General features: G+C 43.5%; 1 protein-coding gene across 4 annotated transcripts in view; it reads right to left on the reverse strand.

The window, feature by feature from the left end:
- Nucleotides 1-25,735, reverse strand: part of DNM1L (dynamin 1 like) — a 1,039,542-nt gene that overhangs the window by 627,062 nt on the left and 386,745 nt on the right. For all 4 annotated transcript variants that reach the window (XM_069628197.1, XM_069628195.1, XM_069628196.1 and 1 more), the window contains 2 exons: nucleotides 16,733-16,939; nucleotides 3,832-3,952 (listed from right to left, as the gene is read on the reverse strand). In XM_069628197.1, coding sequence (XP_069484298.1) covers nucleotides 3,832-3,952; nucleotides 16,733-16,939 — 328 coding nt within the window. The remainder of the gene's footprint in view (nucleotides 1-3,831; nucleotides 3,953-16,732; nucleotides 16,940-25,735) is intronic.

A 25,735-nucleotide genomic window follows, 5' to 3' on the forward strand; every position in this document is an offset into this window, starting at 1 on the left:
TGCTTTCCCGCAAGACACGCCACCAAAATCTACTTGGCATCGTGCTAATAGCGAGGGCATAATTGACTTTATGTATGTAAATGCACAGATGTTCAATAAGATAACAGCATTCAAAATAATTGACTCAGACACGAGTGACCATAATATGCTATGTATGCATCTGTCTATAAATGCCAGCATCGATCAACCAAAACCTGTCTTTCTTATGGGCTTGCATAATACAAATCCAGCTAGAAATAGATTAACATGGACCGAGTCTTCTTTGGAAGCCTTCAGGACACACTATCTTGCTCAATTTAATGATGGAGCATCCCAAAACTCTCTGCCAGTCATACCATACTATGACTTAATGCAGGCTTACCAACTAGGGTCCATCAAACAGAAAGAGAAGCAAACCCCCCACCTGCATATATTTGATCACCAAACTAGACTTGAGAAAGCTAGGGTACGGTCTGAGAGGAGAGGAGAGCAGCTCTTAAGCTCCCTCTGCATATGCGGCAAACTGTTTTGTCCCGTATCAAAACTAAATATCGAAATTGGGCAAGAGGAAGGAGGGCAAAGCTCTACCAAATCGATGGAATCAGCATATTAAAAACTTTGGCTTCAAAGAACACTGCTCAGTCATGGAATATAATAAATCAGGTGACGGCAGGACATCAGGTGGCGGTTCAATCAAATGATGTGTCTGAAGCAAGGTGGATACAGCATTATACTAAACTATTTGCTGAACCTCCAGTGCATTCCTATAAAACCTCATTTGATACTCTTCCTCCTTTCCACATACATTTTGATAGAGAAGACATCTTGCATTTTATTAAGCGAGCTAATAATTCTAGAGCCCCAGGCCCGGATGGCTTATCCAACGCTCACCTTAAACGGTATCCGGATATCTGGGCTGACATTCTTTGTCTCGTATTTGATCATGTTAACACCTCACAGAAAATCCCCCTGTCATGGAAGCAATCTATTGTTGTCCCGATATATAAAAAAGGTGAACGCGCCAATCCAACAAGTTACAGACCGATCTCTCTTTTGGATGTCCCGGGCAAGATCTTTTCTCAGCTGATCTTGCGTGAGTTGAAAAACTGGACAAAAAAATGCCATAAGAGAGATCCTTTTCAATCAGGTTTTGTAAGTGGACTTGGCACACTTCCTAACATGATTACATTAAATATGCTGAAGTCGAAATATGCATTTAGGAAGCGACCCTTATATTTTGCGTTTATTGACTTTTGTTCTGCTTTTGACTCTATTAACAGAAAATTATTGTTTCATAAGTTAAAAGCTTTTGGTTGTCCTCTTTCTCTTCTATCAATCATCATTCAACTACACACGAACACGTCTATGCGTGTTAGGCTCTCTTTTGAAGGTCTTTTATCTTCTTCCTTTTCAACATTTTTGGGACTCAAACAGGGGTGTAGTTTAGCATCGATATTATTTAATTTGTTTATACTGGATATGGGGAGCTATTTCGTGCATATTTTGTCGGATGCCCCTGAACTTGGTGGTCAGCGCATACCATGGTTGCTTTATGCGGACGACCTTGTTTTAATATCGCAATCTCCTAGAGGTCTCCAGAACTTGTTGTCTGCACTGTCTAACTATGCCAAGGAGAACCAACTCCTAGTCAACTTGGAAAAATCTCAGATTCTTGTCTGCAAGCCAAGAGGGAAAACTAAGAGTTTAAACATAGTGTGGTATCTACAACAGCAACCAATAGAAACTGTGTCAGAATACAAATATCTGGGCCTATACATTCAAAATACCATCATCGACAATAGATATTTGACTGTGTTACAGTCAAAACTGTTAATGCTGCTGTCACAGGCGAAAATGCTTGTTTATAAGTACGGGAAATTTACACTGAGGCATCTGTTTATGTATTATGAGCAAAAAGTCATCCCCATCTTGTTATATGGCGTAGAATCCAAGCTGTAGACTAACGATCAAGCCTGGGATAAACTTGAGGCATCATTTTGGAGAAAGGTTTTAAATTTGCCAAATTGCTTACCTTTGCCTATGCTGCGTTTTGAACTAGGGCTTAAATCATTAGCGAGTAGGGTCAAATGGAGACTGTGTTCCTTTTTTCGTAAATGTATTCTTGGTGGTGGTGAGAATAACATAATGAGCACGATCGCTGGCTATTTGACCACTTCCGGATTGGCTTTTCCTAGTCGATGGCGTGGTCTTGTAATAAACACCATGTCTGAAGCTGACATATCATTACAGCTGTTGATGGAGAACCCAAACCGTGCTAAAATTAAATATCATCAATGGGAGTGGATCCAGAACTATGAACGCTGTAGGCAATACAAAGATTTCAATCCCAAAATTTTTGACATTAAATGCTTGGGTCAAGCGCCAAGCTACTTACTAAAATGTCCCTCTGCGAAAATTCGGTCCAAGTTCTTGCGTTTGAGAATGAACTTGTGGCCTACGAGAGAAGTGTTGGCAAGGCGGAAGCTTATTCCTCCTGAGCTAAAGTTTTGTCGGTTTTGTAATTGTCACGGTGTCAAAGAGACCTTACAACACGTGATAGTTACATGCCACGCTCTGGAACACATACGGGTAAAACACTTCACGAATTTGCTGAATGTGCATGTGCAACGGGATGAGCTGGAGATATGGAGTGCTCTAGTCAACAGCACTAGATTTTCGGTCATGAAGTCACTGGTGCACTTTATGGAATCTATATTACCTTGTGAACTTTTTCCTTCATAAATAGTGATATTAACAATTGGTCGAATGTACAGGAGCTGATGTAGGTTTTTATCGTTCAAGATCGTTTTTAATAAGGTAATTTGTGCTGATGTATTTGCTTCATTTTGTAAATTGTGGTACTTAGTGTCATTTAGTTTTTTATTATATGTTTTAAGTGTATGTTAACTACGTATTGACATCTTTTTTTCGAATCATTACATAATTTTGAAAAGTTGATTGTATTCAGCTATAACAAAATAAATTAAAAAAAAAATATATATATACATTATAAACCCCTTGGATGCATTATCAGCCAAAATATTAAAGTACATTATAAAACCCAAACAAAAGCTCCATAATATTCATACATTTAATATTTTAAAATGTTAATGAAATTCAAGGCAATCAATGGACGTTTTTCTTTTTGTTTTTTTTGTTAATGTTTCTCCTCTGACCGGCTTTAAAAAGTAAACTGGCTACTGCAAATATAACAGCTGTTCAGAAGTTGCACCTCGAGATAAAGCGAGGGTAACACTCCTAATTTTCCAGTTTAATAGCAACAGTTAAGCATCTATGCTTGATCTGCACAGAGTAGACGCATACAAAAAGTGATCGACACTTCCAAGGTTATAACCCTTGGGCAGCATTTTGAAATGTCTATTTCTATGGCACCTGTTGAAGTGCAAGGGCATCAATCGCGTCCCTTTCACAAGGCCCAGGCTTTAGCTATACTCCCAGCTAGGCTACTTGGAACTCTGTTACACCATCCCTATTCAAATGGCTTTGATCATTTTCATCCCCCCGCCCCGTCCCCCAATTTCTCTTATGGCTCCAGGTTGATTTGTGCCCGTTATTAACTGGCTTTCATCGGGAAACCGGATGTTTTATTCTGAGACTTTATTGTAATGAACTATTAAGCACGAGCAATAGGTTTTGTCAAAATATTAACAGATAAGTGGAAACTATTCTTTCATGGCAAGTTAAACTACATGCGGAACGAAATATTGCCAATGCTGAAATACTTATTTTATGCAAAAATAGACAGTTTGTTGTAAAAAATGCAAACCTTGAAAGCATTCTATCCAACCAATTTAAAAACAAGCAAGCACTAAAAAGCTTAAAGTTACTCACTGTGGCATTTCTGATGGCAGTGAGGACATCAATTGTGGTAAGGCCACCTAATGGGTCAACCGATTCCAATGTTCGGCCAAACGTCTCATGGAAAATATAGCAGATTCTAGCACCACCACATCTGAAAAGTACAAGGCAATGTTACATAAGAGAATTCTAGCAGTGGAGTTTGACTGGAAACCTTAAGGTAAATGAATTGCTAAGTTTTCTTTACAGTCTTAAGTGATGTTAGCACATTTTACAACAGTGCACTTGGAGAACACATTAAAGCCATTAATACCCTTAGGGTTGACGTATCAACAGTAGGGTCAACATCACAAGGTAGGTGAATGCTATGTCACTTTTCAATTTGCATTTCTTCACTTCTATTGATGTACAACACTAACTCCCAGCAAGTCGGCCCCTACTCTTCCTGCTGCAGCAACACAGGTTCCAATTAAAGACCCCCCCCCCACTTGGTCTTTGCTTTAACAGTACGATTACTCATTTGTGTGACTCAGTTACTGATGGCGCATAGCATCAAAATCATTCCTGCTGTAAGGTAGAGCCATGCATCTACCATCTTCTATGCATTACCCCCTTGCTAGGAAAACTCCTGGAGAAGCTGGTCATCTCCCAACAGATCCAACACTCTGAATCTGTTGGTTGTCTCCACGACCACCAGTCTGGCCTCAGAGTAGCCAGAGGCACGGAAACTGCTCTCCTGAACACATGTGAAGGCTGCCCTCAAATCTAGATTCTAACTCTCCATCTGTTCTTATCCTCCTGGATCTTTCCTCTGTCTCTGGTAGATGTTGAGATTGCTGCTAGGATCAAGTTCAAGACCCTCTGCATCATCCACAAGGCTTTCTGGCTCCTGGGACCCAGTTACATCCAACTCTCTCCCTAAACACCTCCCTGCGAGAGCCCTTCGTTCTTCTAGCTCCAACTCTCTCCAGATCAGATGCTTCACTAAGCGAGAGTTGGGGGTGGGGGGTAGATCGCTCTCCCCCACAGGAGCCTCCCTCTGGAATGGCCTCCCTGCACCTCTCAAGCTTGAGCTGGATCTCGTAAAGTTCCCGGAAGCTTCTCAAGACTCTGTTCTCTTCTTCCTTCACTCTCCCTCTCCCCCGCTAACACCCACGTCTGCCGCAGTGACTGGCTGCCTGGTTCCCTCCGAGTTCTACAGGGCTCCAGGCCCCCCCCACCCAGTCCACCCCCCCATCTCACACTTAGCATGCGGACCCTCACTCCCTGAAGCCCCTAGCACTTGCCCTCCCCTTAGCACCCGCCTAGCCCTTGTGCCCTCTCCCCCTTTTCACTTGCACTCTCTCCTCTTGACCCTGCACTTCCGTTCTCACACTAGCACATGCATTTCGTGCAGACCTGCCCTCCACCCCTTCCCACCCTCTCCCTCGCACTTCTCGTTACTGCACTTGCATGATCTGAATATCACATGGCCGAGTATTATCTTTCTCCCCTGTCCCCACTGTCCCCCCCTTCTGCTTTTTTGTCTTGTGCCACATTGAAACACCATTTGTAGTATAGGCGCCTTACCCATATCCAATAAATCAAATAAGGGAAGTTATTTTCCCTGGGTTATTTGTAGCCTGTAAGAATGCCCAGGAATTAAGCGTTTACTGCTGGGAATCTGTGCGTTATGTGGAATTCTGGGCAGGCCAATTTAGCATTTCCAACCTTCCGATATTGCAAAATGAGTATCATTTTCGATTGGGGAATAATTCACTATAAAAAAGTTCTAGTGCTTTAGTGAAATCTATGTAATTAACCGATTGTTACTTTTGGGCAACCCTGAATATATATTTAGTGTCAAGATTCCTTATTCTATAGAGAACCACAACTATGCTGAAATATGCTCACCTTTTCTACTATCTTCAAAGACCTATGGTGTACATACGCTTCTATATAATCCTGGCGCTCCATCCCCTCTTCCGACTGTACAGAGTGAAACTCTTACAGCAGCATGCATGATGCAGTTTATGGATCAAAGTGGAGAGATCTTTTTGGAAGTATTACCCGCTCTGTCCCGAGCCTACCAGCACTAGAGCTGGACTCACCAGATTTCCTTTCATTCACTTTTCATCTCACCTACTGCATTAACTATTTTGGGAACACTGGACCCTCTTAAAGCTTCTAGTGAGGGGTTACCTCTTCCCTTTGTTTTGACCGCCATACTTTACTATTGCAGCACCACCCACCATATGTGGTGTGCTGCCATGGGCCACTAGGGCCCCTTTTACAATGACATTTGGTTTCACTGGGTAGCCCATGTGTCTACCAGCGCAGTAGCAGTCTCCTTTTTATGACGTGTGTTTACCTTTACAGCACAAGCCATCTTACATATAGTGCAGTGGTGACACTGTGTCCCCTTTTTCTTTGTCCTAAGTTGCACTTCTGTTACTTTCTAGGCATCCTCTGAACAGGCTGGTGGCAGTCAGTTTTAACTTTTTTCCGGTGTACTATCAAGCAGTGCCTTTTTAGCCATGATAATGCACTAAGGAGGACCAGATACTTAGAATGTCCTCTGCATGTGTTTTAGGCCCCGTCGGTTGTTGGCCTTCTTACCTGGTCAGGTGGTGGGAGGGTCCTCATTCTTCATGCACCTTGGTGGGCATATTGCAGAAGGCCCGCAAAGGTGTTTCTTTGTGTGGTAGCTGCCGGGAAGTAGGAGGAGGGCTGTCTAACCCATATTCCTTCAGGGGCTTGGTTGTTGCTGGACAATTCTGTGAGGCTAACTGTTCACTATTTCGCAAGCCACCATCAAGTCTTTATGGGTGTTGCAAGTGTCCTTAATTGAGGGTCGGGGTGAAACCCATCCCAAAGTCTGGATATAAGGTTATGAGCTGGGGTGCGTGGCCAGGCAGCACCCAAGGTGGATGTGCCTGCTGAAAGCGCAGTCTTGTGATCCTGAAAAGACCCTCCAATGCTGCTTTATTAACAAAACAAACCCCCTCTGTGTGGCAAAGCTTTCCAGGTGGCAGCGGACCCACTTGGCTGATTTTCAGTTATTATGACTAGAACACCCAGTGGATCGCGTGCAAGTCCCGAGCAGACTCCAGTGGTGGTCGGAGCATGGCGGATGCCGCGTGGGTGGGTGTGTGTCGCAATCATCTGCGCCTCACGGACCCATTGGGCACCCACTGCTCTAGCGGACGGCGGATTCAGAGGAGGACGCCAGACTGCAGATCTTCATGTTCGTTGCAGCAAGGCGCCTGGGGGAGGCCCGACCACAAACTATCCCAGCGGCTCTGAAGAAAGGACAGCATCCAGCAAGGGGTTGGGGCGCTCCCGCTCCTTGGAACGTGTCTGGGTGCGGCGCACTCAGCGCGACACCGACCTTCTCCCTGGAGGCCCAGCCGGAGCCAACCATCGCTGGTGACTGAGGGAGAGGGGGCGGGGGCTGGCTTGCATGCGAGACTGAGTGCATGTGTGGCACTGGCAGCTGGACCGGGCTGCATGGAACAGCATAGTGGAGGGCAAAGATGTTTGAATGCAGTCTGGTGGGGGCAGCTGCTGCCTTAGCACCTACCTTCATCCCCATTGCCCCCCACCGCAGACTACCTCTGACTCCGATCTCAACAATCTCCAGCTTACCATCACAAATACTCTCGACATTCTTGCCCCAGTCACGAGGATCCACCTGAAACATGCCTCCAAGCGTAACACCAGGTACGACTCAACTTGCAGCCCTGAAACGCAAGTGCAGAGCTGTGGAACCGAAGTGGCGGACCTCAGGCTCAACCTCTGAGAAACTGACGCCTCGCCTGCTCCAATGAAAATATTGACTCTCCATTTGCTCCAAGAAAAGGGCCCACATTCAGGCTTGCGTCTATGGTGCATCCAACAGCATATCAGAACTCTTAATGTTCAAGGATATCGACAACCCTTACGCAGTCTGCTGCTCACCCTCCTCCCTCACAGGCGCTCTGCAATGCACAGACCATACACTTCAAGGAAAATATTGGCTCTTTTACCCCTGCACTTGCTGATTTCTCAATCATTCTTTTGCTACTGGGCCTCTCCGCTCCTCCCTCAAGCATGCTATTGTGCGCCCCTTCTGAAAATACCCTTTGCAAAACAGATTTCTCCAGCTAACTACCAGCCCATCTCCATCATCCCCTTCCTTAGGAAACTCCTGGAGAAGCTGGTCCTCCCCCAAACTGACCCAACATACTGAGCTTCTTGGTTTCCTACACGATCATCAATCTGGATTCCGAGCATCCAGAGGCACAGAAACTACTCTCCTGAAAACCTGTGAAGAACTGCTCACATCTCTCGATTCTAACTCTCCTGCCGTTTCATTCAACTTCAACTCTCCGCGGCATTTGACATTGTCAACCATTTGATAAAATGGCTCCACAATACCATAGGTATCTCGGAAGGGGCACTGGACTGGCTGACCCCCTTCCTCAATGAACGTTCCTCCCAAGTTATCCTGGGCTCCTCCTCTCCCACCTCCATCTCCACCTGTGGATTCCCAAGGGCTCCAACCTTTCTCTAACATCTATCTTGCTCCGCTGGCACACCCAATTTCCACCTACTCCCCCCTGACTTCCAGCATTATGCAGATGACGCACAACTCTTCAAACTTCCCTCTGATCCTCTCTTTACTTCCTCCATCATTCCCGACTGCCTATCTGCCAACCAGTGATGGTGTGCCTCCAATGATCTCTGCCTCAATGCCAGTAAGACCGAGATCCTTCTTTCCCATTGCGACTCCTGCTCCCTCTTTCTTCCCCCTCACTCTGGCCACCCTCTACAAGTTCTCCCCCTTCCCGATCAGGAGCCAAAAACCTTGGAGTCATCTTCGACTCCTCTCTTTCTTTCCTTCCTTCCTCACATTCAGGACCTTGCCCAGAAGGCCCACTTTCAACTTCACCACCTCAAAGGCATCCTGCATTTCTTCACCTTTGCCCAGAAGCTCGATGTCTCTAGAGCTCTGGTAAGCTCTAGGCTTGATTACTGCACTAGCCTCTACCTTAATTTACCCTATACGTCCCCTCCAGCTAATCCAGAATAGGGCTCCAAGACTGACCCTTGGCCTCAAGCCCAGGGACTGCATCTCTCCAGCCTTAAAAACTCCACTGGCTCTCAGTTGGTGCAAGAATGAAATGAATATCCCTCTGCAAACAATCATAAGGCTGTCTGGGGCCAGGGACCACGCCATCTACAACTGGCACTCAATAAATACACTCCCTCCAGATCTTGACATGCAGAGAGTTGGTGCCAGAGGAATGTAAAGTGCTTAGCTAAACAGAGCTGGTGGCCGATCTCTTTTCTCGGCAGGCTCCCTCCTTTGGAACAGCCTCCCCTCCCTCTTAGTCTTGAGCCAGATCTCAAATTCCAGAAGCTCCTCAAGGCTTTCCTTTAAACCTCCCACACCCCTCTCCTTTGCTTAAACCTCACAATCGCAGAGATTGGTGACCAGGGCCCATGTGTCCAGCTGTGCCCTGGCCTCCCACCCCCCCCAATCGCCATCAGCCTATGCCCACTCCCAGCACTTGCCTCAGCACCCACTGGCCTGTGATAGCACAGGCCTGCACTTATTTATTGGCAGTTGACCACTCTCACCTAGTGATCTCTGCCAGTCACTTAACAGTTGCTTGCAACTTACTCCCTAGCACTACCCTTTGGGTTCTCTCTCTGCACTTGCACGTTCTGAATGCTCACAAGGCCTAGTAAGACCGCATTTCTCTTTCATGGTTATATTTACCTCTCATTCCCATGTTCCCACCATGTTTCCCTGTGGGCGCTTTGAAAAACAATTTACTTGATGTATAAGCGCCTTCCAAATGCATAATGAAATAAATATGCGATGTTCCACGGCATATACAGGATCAAAACGTGACAAACTATGTTCGGGATCAGTTCCAATCCTTAATGGGCCTCCAAGACACCACTGCTGTGGAGCTAGGTAGAACGCATCACGTTTACTCCAGGATGCAACAACGGCACAACCTGGTGCCTGATGTGCTCTCAAGAGTCCACTACTTTCAGTTGAGAAGGGATTATGATGGCAGCCTGAAAGAAAGCCAGTTGAATTCTGGGGGATGAAACTTTATATCAAGATCTCTTTCCTAGAACACTGGCGAATAGGCAGAAGCTGCATATAGTCACAGCCTGGCTACAATCAAGAAACATCAAATTTAGCTAGGGTGTCTCCTGTAAACTGCTCTTTGAATATCAAAATCAACGATACGTCATTGGCTCGGAGGAGGCGGCGGCAGAATTAATGGCTCTACCCCGGTTTCTAATTTACAGGATGCTGGGTTGGAGGCCTGTTCAAGTTCAGGACTCAGAAGCAACAGGAAGCCTAGAAGGAGGACAACTCTGAAGTCACCTTGAGAGGCTGAGATGGGGACAGCCCGGAGGGCCCCTACCTGATACTTTGGTCCACTATGCCAGCTGACTGGTTCTTTGTTCAGGAATTACTTCTATTCTTAACCAGTTGACATCTCCATTTCATGCGCTGAATCCACTAAGGAAAGCATAAATGTGTTGCTTATTGTTTGAAGATTTGGTGGAATAGTTGTGGGGTTAGAAGGGTGCCACGAGGGAATTGCACCCATATATAAGTTAACACATGTTTACGGAATTGCTTTTAGTAAGCGGTTATAATTCCATTGTTGGGGTGTTTATTTTCTGGTCGCAGAAGAGATCTTTGTTGCTGTGATTAAAGGAGACTCCTTGAAAGGGACTCTCCCGTTTATGGTTCTGGCTCATCTGAGGGATTTATGGCTGCTTGTGGAGCATGATCCCCCGACCTTCCCTGCCTGACCCTGAACGTGTGGGATCTTAATTCACCAAAGAAAATGCAAGGCATTGTTACATAGACTTTCCTCTAGATGCAGCCCTGGTCTTCCTACAGTAGACCCATTTATTGGCGAGAGACGAAAAGTGTCACTGCAGTAAATTGTACCCTGAACCATTCTTTGCCACTGGCGGCTTTAAAAAAACAGGAGGTTGTACTCATGATTCACAGAGGGCTGGCCTTGAGGGTGTTGAAGGTATTGCAGGACAAGGGGGAGGTTTTTATTACTCATAACTCTTATGGGTGGTTGTAAGATTACTATAGCGGTCATATATGGCCCTAATGAGAAACAGGCAGGGTACTCGCTAAATTCTCAAATATCCTAGCTGAATTTGCTGAAGAAGTTATCCTGGGGATACTTCAATTGTGTTATAGATCCGGTTATGGACAAATCCTTGGCTCCCACTACCGACAAGCAAAACATCTATACTATAATGACACCTTTGAGGGAACACTCACTCGTTGCGATTCTTCCACCCTGGGGAAAGATATACTTTCTATTCTGCTGTACATAAGGGCTTGGCTATGCTGGATATGGTTTGGTCTCCAACACCCTCTTCCGACTGTTAAGGGGATAGACATTATACCAAAAGCTCCATCAGATCACCCCCCAACCCTTAAGTTTGAACTAGATTCGATCCAGTCTGCCCTACTGCATAGGCTTCCCTGGAAGCTTAATGACTCTGGCTGATGTAGATTTGAAAACATATAGAAGAGGCTATAACAAACTATTTCCGGGATAATAATACCGGGGAATTAGATTTTTTGACTATATGGTACACTGGGAAGGCGGTGATTCAAGGGGGTTACATAAGGCAATCAGCAGCTTGGAGGAGGGCACAAAAACAGCAACAAGCCACATTAGAAGGAATAGTTCAAGAGAAGGAAAAAGAGCATATAGCGAAAGGGAATCGGCGGTCCCCAAGAGACCTCTGTATAGCTCGGCAGGCCCTAGAGGCACATCTGAAGGCTGCTCAATCGATACTTAGAACAAAACACTTATTCTAGAGTTAAGGCTAATAAATTGTTGGCAGCTCAAAGGTGGCAACCCGCAATTGCATTGGGGCCTTGAGGGATAAGGATGGTAAACAGGTTATTACAGAGGCTCCAAAGCTAAAGACTATGGAGGACTTCTTTTGTAGGGCTTCAGCCCCACACCAAGGGAATTAAGCTCACATCAAAGATTTTATTCACCAATCACAACTTCCCAAGATCCCAGAGGAAGTGAAGGAAGCGCTGGAGTGGGCTATAACTGTTCCGGAAGTATCCCAAGCAATTCTATCCCTCCCGAAGGGTAAAGCACCCGGCCCAGATGGTTTCCCCAACAGATATTCGAAAATGTTTGCAGGCCTTTTGATTCCACAACTCACTAAGCTATTTAACTCCTGCTTAAGCTCAGGGAAGGTATTGGAATCAACAACAACCTTGTTGCTGAAACCCGAGAAGGACCCAGAGGAATGTACATCATATCACCCCACAGCCCTCCTAAATACAGATGCAAAAATACATGTAACATTTTGGCTACCAGATTAGGAGAGGTGCTTCCGCAGATAATAACAGTGATCAGATTGGTTTTTATTAGAAATAGGGGTGCTCATAACAGTATTCGGCAGGTGGTGTACCGTAGTGCTATATCCCAGCAAATCCCAGGGGGATTATCCCTTCTTTCCTTAGACGCCCATTAGACCTTTGAGATGTCATGGGACTTCCTAAAGGCTCTTTTGCCCGCACATGGATTTGGCCCATCCTTCACTAAGCTGATCATGGCAAATTTCCAAATCCCATCCACCAGCATTAAAGTCAAAGTTCTCAGGTCATCATTACTTCCCCTGGGCAGGGGCATGAGACCAGGCTGTCCCTGATCCCCTTAGTTTTCGCATTATAGATAGAACCTCTAGCACAGATTATGTGGCAATCCCCTCATTTTGGGTCCAATTTACAGACACACACACACACACACACACTATGCCGACGATATTTGCTTTCTTCAAAATCTCCTGGCTTCCGCCCCAGCACTCCTTGAGCTACTGGAGATATTTGCCTTGATATCAGGCTTCCGCATCAATCACCGGAAATCCGGGGGGATTGACGACACAGGAACCTCTTGAAGCCCTCAGGCTTTGCAATCCACCTTCTCTTTCAGGTGGACTGCCAGAGAAATCACATATCTGGGGGTTTGCATTACTAATACCTATGGGGCTCTCCTAAGATCCAACATTCCCGCAGTATGTAAGGAGACCAAAGACTCTCCAACGTTGGAGATACAGAGATCTCGTGGCTGGGGCGAATCAGTGCAGTTGAGATCCCAATACTCCAGCGACTCCTGTATATCTTCCAGGCTCTGCCAATTACAATCCCAGAGCGAGATTCATTATAAATACAGAAGGCTGTGGGTCGACTCATCTGGCGGGGTAGACCTAGAACTCTGCGTAAAGTGCTTCTCAGATATCGAGGGCTGGGCATCACTTCTATAAACCGTTATTTTCGGTCAGCACAGGTCGTGTCAATGTTAGACAGGGCATCAGAAGAGTGGTGTCTTCAATGGGAGACACCAACAGGTTGGCTCAATTTACCCATTGGCCCACCACCTGTTTCTCCCTAAACCTCAGAACTCTGCCTGTTGGAATCCACCAAGCGCTACCTTGGGCTAATGGGACAAAGCTTGCTAGGTTTTAAATCTGGATTGGGTCCCCCTGTCCCCAATGTTACATAATACAGAGTTCTCTCCAGGTTTTGTGAGGAGGATATTTGCACAATGGGAGTCACGTGGGGTTTAAAGGTTGAGAGACCTATATAAGGAGGGAATGCCACTCACATTTATAGAATGTAAAGAGCTTAACTTAACCGAAGGAGAGCATTTCAGGTATTTTCAACTCAGACATTGGGTAGAGTAACCAGATCAAACAGGCTGGCTGAAGATCGCCTATAGGGATAGAACTAGGAGGGCTTGAGGGTCAGGAGTCACGCAAGATAACCACGTGTTACTGACTGCTAGAAAGTGCCTCCAGTGAAGATAACTAACCATATAAACAAGATAGAAGTGCCCAGAGACATCACCACCGTCTGCCCGGATTGACTTCCCCTGCCTGCCTGCCCCTCCTGCCTTAAAGGGAGAGCGAGGAGGCCGGCAGGCAAAGCCAAGCGGGGAAGGCCAAAGGAAAAGGCCACTGACACTCTGCAGCTCTGCTGCAAGGCTCGGTTCATCCGCTGCAAGAAAAAGCAGAGTTTGCTGAAAGAGGGACACTGGAGGGTTCCCATTTATCTCCTACGAAATCCACGCTCAATGTGGTGTCCAACATTCATAAGATAACCCCCGACGTTGCCCTGGAGACCCCAAACAGAAGTGCCCGGAGAGATCACCACCATGAGTCTGGGTCCGGATTGGCTTCCCTTGCCTGCAAAGAGGAGCAGGGAAGGCCAAAGTAAAAGGCCCCCAAAGCTCTCTGCAGCTCTGTTGCGAGGCTCGGTTCATCCGCTGCATGAAAAAGCTGCATGTTGAGGAGTTCTAAATATGTAGGCATGTTTATTTGGTGACAATGTCAAAATACTTAATTTTGATTCTGAAATACTTGGCAAGTGACCATCAAAGCTGCAAAAATGCCAACAAGTTTCAGTCAAGAACTCTTCCTTATGATGCTTGTAGTTCAGTTCTCTTCATTGTAAATTGTGTCTGCACTGGGATAATGCATCAACAGTACAGAATTGTGTGCACCCGATAGGAATACAGTGACAGCATGTATGCAAGAGAAGGCTACAGCCAATTTGATGGACTTGAATAATAGTGACAAAAAAATCGGGATACATAAAAGCCAATCGTTGAGCCAAAATGAGTACCCAACAATCCAATTTTGGGCTGCAGTGGGCTACATTTTCGGTGCTATAACGTGTTTTTGCTTATATTCCTTGCACGGAATTCCTGTTAAAAACAAACAATCAATGGAAAAGTCAGTTTAGGCTAATATATGGATATTAGCTAGGCATGTGCTAGGCACTTCCATCACATCTCCAGGTATTCACACCATTTGTCAGCAGATGGCATCTTATTGCCAGGTAGTAACATTATGGCGGTGTCTAGCACTTTTCTTTCCCATGTGTACACAATAGCAAAAACTGAGTTTTACTAAATGTTTGTTTTAATTTCAGCAATGCAGATATATAAACTACACTTGTATTAATGTTGTAATGCTTGGCTGGTCTGAGCTACTTTTCGACTTCATCAGTTTATTGGGATGATGTCCTTATCTACTGCAATTCTGACCCATTTTCAATTATTTCTTGCAATGAGATCAATTATGGATAACAAGTCTTATTTTGTTTTCATGCTACAATGTTACGGAACAGGATGAACGTTTCACTTTTATTTAAAGCATGCAACCTGTTTGCATTGTTGAACAGAGAAAGCACATTTTAGCACAACATGCTTTGTTTGACCCTTATGCAATAAAGAATACATCTTTACACAGTGCGGCATAATGTTGCCATACTTTTATTCCTGTAATTCTGACATTTCTTATTTGTGGGAAGCTTTCGAGTGGCAGCAGAGCTGAGATGGTCTTGAAGTTCACCAGTGCCAATGCCCAGCATACGCATCTAGACTTGAGCGATGGGTAGGGCCAAGGGTGTGGGGAATATTAGTGCTTCGCGCAGCTCAGAGTTACCTCCGGGAAAGAACAGTCACTGAACCTATAACGATCCTAGAGCCCTCCCCATTTTTATGAGTAAATAGCTTGAAAGTTCGGCTCACAGAGTTAGGGGATTGTGAAAATAAATTAGTACCCACTCCAGCTCTCGGTGATCACTTCTTTTTCTGCAGTAAAAAAAGAATGGATTTCTATGGAAATTGAGCGCAACTGAAAAGGCCATGCTGCTTCAGGACCTAAATGGGAGGGGGTACCAAGAGCAGGGGGACAAGGGCACTCTGGAAGGAGGCACATAAGGATGGATTGCTAAGTGGACTTGCAAAACAAAGCAGCAGGGGCAACATCTACTGAACAGGTAATTCAGAGATAGTCTACGGGTGCGGATGCCAAACGAGGGCTGGGCAGCAAACTAAACCAAATATAACAAGGCCAACCGCAAACTGGGTAAGAAAGACCCAAACTGTGGTGTCAAAACTATTAATCAAGTTATTCCAAACTTTCTAAATTCTATACATAGATAGAAGAGCAGTAGGACTTCACTCCGATACCTGCCCATCATTCTCCAAAGTACAAATGGGCCCAAGCACACAGTAAAACCGCCCACACAATATACTATAAAATATGGATGCCATTTACTTAGTATTATTGCATCAAAATAATGAAAATAAAAAGTCATGCAAGTACTTCAAGACTGCCCAGTCATTGAAGATCAATCCTATTTGAATAATTCTGAACGATTTGTCAAAATACTAAAATAAAATAATCTCTGCGTGAACTAGCATAAACCATAGCAGCTTTCCAAATACAATAAATACTTGTTTATGTAGGAGAAAACATGCACCTTCCTCGGTCAGAAAAGACTGCCATATAACTACTGTTCATATACACTACCAAAGGATTGGGCAAACAAAGCTAGGGGGTGTCTTGTAAACTTCATTGCTATTATCACAAAAATGTATGCAGCCAGTTCAAAAATCAGAAAACACAATTTTAACATTCTTAATCACAGCATGTCAAACTTTAGGCATGATGGAATTTCTAACGGTGCCATAGTTGAAATGCTTAAAATAAGCTAACCACAAATGGGAGTCATTCAATGCCAACACATGTTTCTTCTGCTGCAGTTAAAACAATGTCCTCACCAGTTTAAATGAAATGTGCAGTTAAACCTTTTATCGGGTCTTTCATGACTTTTGAAGGGGTGAATAAACCAACTAATCAAAAACAAATAAATCCAGAAGGCAAAGCAGATTTTTCCCAGATTGTGCCCTGAGGACGAGTGTGAAGGACACTTATTTAATAGAGTTCCCCCATCAATCAGATGGCAGGCTCAAAGACGACCACGCTCATAGGCCAACAGTTTTTGCACACAATCACTTAGAAAGTAAAGCCACCCTTGATCAGAAAGTGTAATAACAGATATACAAAATGCAATTATTTTGATGCTTACAGCTCTGATGTTTCAATATATTTTGCTGTTCCTTCAATTGTGTTGCAATATTCAGTTGCAAATTTGGTGATAAGCTGCAGCAAGGTAGAACTCTGGTCTTCTACAGGCTCTCCGTAGCTATTCAGCAGGGACTGGTATTGTGCAGCTAAAACATTTATTCTAGTTTTCAGGTCAGGTAAACAATCCCGGATATGGTGCATTAATAACCTATGGGAAATTAAAAACGGTTAGATCATCAAATTGAGAAAATAACCTTGAATTCGATTTAAGATTACACAACAATGATATATTTCATTCAGTTCATGGCAAACATTTTTATGACCAACCTGCACCAGTCTCTTGCAAACAGTAGACTTTTATTCCACAAAACAAACCTTAGGGCCCCCAAAAAGGTACCCGTCTTTATCCCCAAAGTACATGCATTTCAATGAAGAGCACAGGTACTGCTCACAAAGACTGAAATCTTATAGATGCAGATTTATTGTTCAGATTTTGGGAATATTGCATTGTTCAATATAGCATCCAATGCACTTGGTATCTCCAGAAGCCTGTTCACGGTATGTAGACTGACGAATACTTTCCTGAAAAGTTTTGAAAAGACTGACCTGCTTTTAGGCTTATACAATTAAAAGGAATGTCTCAAGTTGAAGAAATAAACTGGTATGGTTCAACGTTAGGCACATACACAATCCGTTTAACGTCTTGTAAAAGGCACTGTAGTCTATGATTAAATTAAATATTAAGGCAGTAAAAAGCAAGCCTAAATAGTAGGCTCAACTTCAATTGAACTGCTGAAGACCAGAAAGCTATCCTGCTTTGGTGAGAAGCCAGCATAGTAAAAGGATTGTGTGAGCTTTAGTCCTTTTACTGAAAGATTCTTGGACGCTGCCTTACAGCTGTTCTTCAAATTAAAATTGTACAGAGTGATCTTTCATAGTACCCGATAAAAAAAGTGCTAGTTTGCTTAAGGGATTCAATAAGGAACAAGAATGATACATTACACACTGTACTCGTATTTCTGATGTGTATATCTGCTTAGATTCACATGCTATGCATCAACCAACATCTAGTGGTAGCTGTAGAGAATTACATTTTTTGTTTTAAAACTCGAAAAGGGACGTCGACAGGGCATGCCAGTAATACTATCCCTAGTGTGACATCCACTATACCCATGGTCCTTCAAGCATTGAGGTCCCTCAAATTGTTTTGTTTCTGAATGGAGGTAGCATGAAGTGTAGCTGGAGTACAGATGTAATAAAGCAGATAAGAGTAGATAATCCAGAACAACATCTATGCACCTTCTGCTCCACAGGGGAGGAGGGGTGGGGCGCATGCAGATCTAAGCAGATGCAAGCATCAAAAACATGATTACAGTGAGTAATGTATCCCTTCTGAGGCGTGTGGATCTGCTTGGATCACATGCCGTGCATATATTAGCGAGCAGTGTCTGGAGAAGGTGGTGTGTTGTGAAGGTACAGCGGCAAATAGATGTTTTAGCACCGCCTGTCCCACCTGTGAATCTGCTTTAGAATGTGCGTCAATGCAGCAATGCTGAGTAAAGGTATAAATAGAGCTCCATGTAGCTGCTTTGCAAATGGTGTCCAGCGGGACGTTTGCAACAAAGGCCAAAGTAGCTCCTGTACCCCCGGTAGAGTGAGCCCTTGGTGTGAAAGGCAGTTTTGTTTGATAGAGAGTAGCAGAGCTGTATGCATTTCAATATCCGTCTGTAGATGTGTTTTTTTTTTTTTTAAACGTGATCACATTCCCTGCCAGGTGCTATGGAGACAAAAAGTTGGTCTGTTTTTCATAGCGGTTTTGTCTTGTTTACATAGTAAAGAACCACCCTCCTTACATCTAGTGTATGGAGGTTTTTCTCAGCTGAGCTAGAAGGGTTTTGAAAGAAAGCAGGTAGTTCAATGGACTGGTTGACATGAAACTTCGATACGAACTTGGGTGAAAACCTAGGGTGTGTTCTTAGTACCAACTTGTCTTTGTTGATAACAAAGAAAGGACCTTGCACTGACAGTTTGTAGTTCACTGACTATTCTTATGGAAGTGATCGCCACCAGAAAATCAGTTTTATACGTTAGGTGTTTAAGGCTTGATTTGTGCATAGGCTCGAGAGGGGTGGGGGTGGGTGGGTGGGGCAGCATATGAGCATCGCAAGTACCACATTTAGATCCCACAATGGAGGCGGGTTTGAAATGGGGGGCGGATAAAGCATCTTTATGCCTTCCATGAATGCCTTAATGACAGGGACTTTCCACCAGGACACCTTGCTTTGAGAAATGGTGTACGGGGAAAGAGCAGCCAGGTGGACCTTGAGTTGAATACTAGACCGGAGTCTAGCAAGTGGAGCATGTAATTCACAATGTGCGATGAAGAACATTCGATCGGTATCAGCACCCTACCAGTTAACGTGCGTATCTTGCCCTTTTACACATGTAAATATGGCAAATACGCATCATTTAATTTTGTACTGCGTACCGTGTACGCTTTGATTTATTCATAAAAAAACATACTTTCCACCACTAGATGGCACTGTAGCATTTCTTTTGTCAGCAGCATAGCCTTCTTATGCATGATGGTGAATTTCCAACTGAAAGACCAAATCTGTGACAGCTAAGCGAGCAACACAATAAAGCATGCACCCTTTTAAAATGTGTTCATACCCATAACGTATGTTTTGGATAAGTTTTACTCTTGCAGAGGAGAAAACTAATTTTTACTCTTGAAATTGCATTTACGCTCTAATTTGAAAAATCATGCGTAAAATACTCCCACCTCAAAATCTTATCTGGAGCACTGGATATCAGGTAATAAAATCGCGGCAAAAATGTCGGTAAAAAAAAAAATAAAAAAATAATTGCGGCTAAAATGCTGTGGTTTGACCCAGTAAAGGTGTACCCCCATTATACCATTTAAGGGGAGCAGGGGTTGCGGGGATGTCCCCCGCATTCTTTACATGATTGTGGCACAAAAAAGCATTTTTGCCGCAATATTTTGTATTCACTGCCATTTTTTGCTGCGATTTTAAGACATGGAACCATTCGATCAGATTTACATTTTTTGACTGGCACCATATTTCAAATCTCTTCCATACACCTTTAAGGTAGTTTTAAATAGCCAAACTGACTTCAGGAGCCAAGCCGCCAAGTTCACCAATTGAGGATGTGGGTGTAATGTTGTCCCCCCGTGTTGTGTGAGCACGTTGAAAGGGCACAGGAGTTTGATTGGATCGTACATTGCCAGTTTGCGCAGATGCGGAAACCAAGGTTGTCTCGTCCACATGGATTAGCATCATAGGTTCCTGGTGCAGTTTGTTAATTATTCTGCCCAGTAGCGGTGTTGGGGGTAAAGCGTACCTGGGTTGGGGAAACCTGGATGTGAAGTCTGGTTATTGTGTGTTTAGGCTTGTGACAAACAAGTCTAAGGGAGGATAGCCCCAGAGGGAAAAAATATTGTTTTGAGATTTTTCTGCTGAGCCGCCCCTCGTACTCTTCAGGTAGAAGATCTCTGCCTAAGGAGTCTGCCAGTGAATCGAGGTCCCCTTGAACATGTTGCAATACAAGGAACATGTTCCGCTTAAGTGCCCACTTCCACATTTGTTTGTGCTAGCCTGGACAGACTTGGAGAATGTCTGCCTCCCTGCTTGTTTATGAAAAACATGACAGTGATGTCTGAGAATTTCTACTTTTTGACCTGACAGGTGCATTGAAAAGCTTCTAGGGCTTTGAGCACTGCTAGTGGCTCTAAGAGGTTTATGTGATTTTGGGCTGTGATATGGGTCCACAGGCCATGCGCTGTGTGGAGGTGGTAGTGGGCTCCCTACACGGTGAGAGATGCGTCTGTTGTGACAATCGCTTGCACTGTTAAATTGTGAAAAGGTTTTCCCTTAAACAGATTTTCCTTTGTCCACCAGCGTAGCGCTTGAACTAGGGTTAGCGAAACAACTAGCTCGCCCCACTTGCCCGAGACCACTGTTTCGCTAACCACTCTTGCATTGGGCACATGCGCAGCCATGTGTGGAACCAGGTAAATGCACGAACCCATTATCCCGAGCAAACACATTGATTTGCGTATGGTCATTTGGCGACCGGCTAGATACTGAGGTATTTGCAGCAGTATGTTTTGCACTCTTTCATTTGACGGAAAGACTAGACCCTCTTCTGTTTTTATGACAACTCCTAAGAACCGTTTTGTTTTGCTTGGAACGAGACTTGATTTTTTTCTCGTTGAGCGAGAATCCCAATTGGACCATGTAGAATCTGCATTGCTGGAGATCAAGTAAGATGCTGGAGATTGATTATTGTAAAAGTAGATGGGCTTTATAGATAGTTACAGGGTAGGCTTTATTACTTGAGATAGGAGCTAGGCAAGATACATCCAGTCAGTAAACTCTCCCATCCTGAAGTCGTCACTGTAGGATACAGAACCTCAATGACCATCAGGTTCTGGGTGACATCATCACATTCTACTATCTGCACAGGGAGCACCCAGTGCAGATGGATACTCTAAATGCTACACATCTCCCCTTCCTCGGAAAGAAAACACACTAAAAGAAACTGCAAACTAGCCTCTGAAACAACCCTCCGATCAGCCTCTTCTACTATAAAACAACTAACTACATTCACAGCACATTCAAGCGTATACTACATTCACGTATCTCCCATACAATGCATCCATCATAACTTAACACCTTCTTCCTCATCTGCCACATAAAGACAGGGTCTGCCACACCCACAGCACATTGGTGTGCTCACGCACCCATCAGAAAGCACAATAACTAACATCCAGTTGCCGTATTTATAACACATCCTACCACATGTCAACTATAACTGATCAAACCACACTCTCTCCAAAGACACCTGTATTGTGCATCCTCCCTAGTACCATCAAACACACAAGCTTCACTGCCTAGAAGAAACATGTTAAAGTGGGAAAAACAGAAAAAGTACAAACAAGACAAAGAATCACACGTAAACGACGCAACTGGAAAAGAAAAAGTGTGTGAAAAAGGAAACACCACGACAGAGACTGATCTAATTCAAATCTAAGTCCAAGTGTAAAAGATCTTCCATACATTTTTGCATAGACCACATTCAAAACCTTCATGACATTAATGCAGTTTATACCAAAACATGCAGGTCACTACTCATAATATATATATAACCAGCATATGCCACATCTGCCCAAACACAGATCCATGTACCACCTGACAACTGAACGATGCAGTGACAGAGCATTGAACCTATAACATATATTTCAATGATATTTCACACCTGCCCTCATGCAGATTCTATACATCATGAACTCTGAACGATGCAGAATCACTACCATTTATATCCACTTAACGTAGATTTATGTACCACCTGACAACTGAACGATGCAGCGACAGTAACATTGAACTCCTATACATCATGAACTCTGAACGATGCAGAATCACTACCAATTATATCCACTTAACGCATATTTATGTACCACCTGACAACTGAACGATGCAGTGACAGTAACATTGAACTTATAACATGTATTCCAATGATATTTCACATCTGCCCAACGCAGACTCAAATGTAACATGACCTCCAATGTCACTGTTAAATTTATGACCATCCATCAATTAATCTAATAGATTGATTTATTATCACTACCATATACCTTGGTAGACTTAAATTATCTCCGGGCACCACAAATATATACCAGGCATCCTATATTCATTTGGCTTCGCAGCCCAATATTAATCCAGGTATCACAAATATGGGGAAATGGTTATCCAATATTAAAATGGGAATTGCAAAACAGATTCCATCCGAACACACATTTTTTCCATTACATTACCAAAGAAAATATTTTAAACCAAATGCACATATATATATATAAATATGTGATATATATTTGCTCAAAACACCCAAAACAATATCAGAGCAAAATAATAATTCATAACTAGTTCATAGCATATAAAGTCCTTAAGAGAAATTTAAAATCAGAACCTGCAAATCCTGTAAAATTGTTACACTATAAACAAATTGTTTTATTTGGGTGATGTTTTATGTGAATATAATATATATACGCTATCCTCTCTCAACATCCAATCTGCCTTGCACCTACCCAGCCATACACACTCACAATCATTACAACCTGTATCCCTTTATCAGCCATTTTGTGCACCCAGATGCACCAATGTATTCATCTATTTGCAGATAACACCATCTATCGCACCCCTTACATTTCATTAATCTAATATCATTCATTTTTTTTTTACCTAAAACCTTAAATATACTTCTAGCGTAATGCAATTCATTTCATATCCTAGATATCACATATCACATGTACATTTCACTTACTACTTTTAAAAACAATATTCTATATATGTCCATAAATATATATATGTCCATAAATATATAAGTCCATAACTCATCCTGAAAATCCTCAAATTTGTTAAATCTGCTTATTCAATGACCTAAAGCATTTAATTTCATGAAAACTACTACCACCTTTGCCTACCATTACTTACACACCAGTAAAGTAATACATTTTGTTCACTTTAAAAACATAGTGCACTCACATTTCATCAATAACTATTGTACTAGTTTAAAAAAACTTAAATATACCTAAAAGTCCAAAGGTGCCTTAAAAGTCCAAGGATAACTTGCACCTTTCACCCTAAAAATCCTCAAACAGTTTAGAACTACATATCCACAAAACCAACATAACCCAACATCATGCAGCATGTTATCTCATTCCATCCTACAGCATTCTCTCTGTACCTACCCAGCCAGGCACACAGTACAATGATGCATCCGAAATACTTAATAACATGTTTAAACATTAATAGAGTATTCATCCACAATGTCCATTTCATTTATCCATAAAATTTATATTGCAAAATGTCCATAAATTGCTAGGCGCCGTGACAGAACAAATCCACTTAAAAATGACTAAACAAGTTCCATGGAAACAACATAGCCGCATAATTTAAATTGTTCATGTGTACATGGGAGGTGACTTCACATATTTCACTCATCCTCTTTTCCAAACACAGCTCTTTTAAAGTTTATGCAGCTCCTATTATCCAGATTAAGTTTAAAATCAAAAACGCGTCTTTCCCATTGATGCACAGGAAGACCTAAAACAACGGAAGTAACCGCATTGACTCCACGCTCTTCAAATGGAGCCTGCACCAGAAACTTGACTTGCCCATTTTCGATACTTCCGCATACATAATTGCGTCGAGGTCACGTTCGCATGGCCTTTCCTCTATGTTTTCTCTTTTATTCATACGGAGAAGCAACACTGTGTTGGGAACGCTCAGACAACAACGTTTGGAGATCCTCCAACACTCATCACATTCGAACACGTCATCATTTCTCTTCAGCTGATGAACTAGTGAGAGCTCCATAAAAGGGACAGTTCCCAACGGCCACACCAAACGTTCCACTTGAACTGCGCTCCAGTCCCCTAATGGTCCCACATTCACAGGGTGAGCGCGCACATAGAAAGAAAATGTCATTACTGGGAAAGGTCATTAAATCTCTGTACAAACGCCTCACTCCTCACGGTAATTGCTTCACTGTGAAGTCCCATAATTGTAATGAACACTGCATCCTGCAAAAGTGCCATCAATCAGGATTGTCTGCGCACTGAAACAGTGCCCCCAGAATATTCACAGTACATTGAACATACATTTTTTTCTTTTTATATGAGGCTACCCCCATTGGACACTTTCCCTTTTACCACAGCCCCAACTGATTTCCCATTTGTTCACTGAGAATAGTGCCAGATACTTCCCCCAGCCGCTTCACAGCATATTTACAGTACCTTTTCCCCCATAAAGAAGAGCATTTTTCAGATCAGCACTTCTCTGGCTGCCTGCTAGGGAGAATATGTATTCCCATCCCCAACAGGACTTATGCCACGACGAATTCAGGGCATATTTTCCACTGCTGGGCTCACCAGTTTAATTTCTGTGGGCACTTTTCATGATGGGAGCCAGGTTGTAAAGAAATCCTTTCATGGGAAACCTGTGCTGAGATCATAACTGCTGGGCTCATCATGGGCCTCTGCCAAATGCATTTCATAATTTCAGGAGTCAGCAGGAATTTCTTCAGTGGGTCCTTTTATCTTGGGATGAACAGGCTGAGTTCAACAGTTTATCAGAGATATCTGGAATCAGTAAAAACCTGTAAATCCCATCCTCGTCGCCACTTGTAGAATCTGCATTGCTGGAGATCAAGTAAGATGCTGGAGATTGATTATTGTAAAAGTAGATGGGCTTTATTGATAGTTACAGGGTAGGCTTTATTACTTGAGATAGGAGCTAGGCAAGATACATCCAGTCAGTAAACTCTCCCATCCTGAAGTCGTCACTGTAGGATACAGAACCTCAATGACCATCAGGTTCTGGGTGACATCATCACATTCTACTATCTGCACAGGGAGCACCCAGTGCAGATGGATACTCTAAATGCTACAGACCAGAAGATTGATTGTTCTTTGGGTATTTTGCTTGCAAATTCCGGGGGATTCCCCAGTTATCAGCCTGTCTTCCAGATAAGGCTACTGCTAGTACCTTAATGAATACCCTTGGAGCAGAGGCTATGCCGAAGGGTAGCACCTTGAATTGGTAGTGTTGGTTTGCTACCTTGAAGCGCAGGAACTTTCTGCGCGCTGGGAACATTGAACTATGAAAGCATGCATCTCATGTCCAAGGTTGCCATGTAGTACCCGTTTTAGCAGTGGGATTACTTCCTGTAGCATTATCATGCAGAATGTTTGTGGCTTGACATAGCTGTTTGCAGGGCGCCGGTCTAGGACAGGGGGGTCTCGTTGGGTCTTTTTTGGCACAAGGAAATACATTGAATAAATACCCCCATTAAGCTGGTTTGCCGGGAAGGATTTCTATGGCATCTTTTAGTAGCAGTGCCTTGACTTCTAACATGTGTTGTTCTTCATGCGTAGTTTGTCTTCGTCTTGGCGGGTGGGTGGTATTTGTATCCGCTCTAT

Source organism: Ambystoma mexicanum, chromosome 12 (assembly GCF_040938575.1).
Source record: "Ambystoma mexicanum isolate Mex_15411 chromosome 12, UKY_AmexF1_1, whole genome shotgun sequence".
NCBI lineage: Eukaryota > Metazoa > Chordata > Amphibia > Caudata > Ambystomatidae > Ambystoma > Ambystoma mexicanum.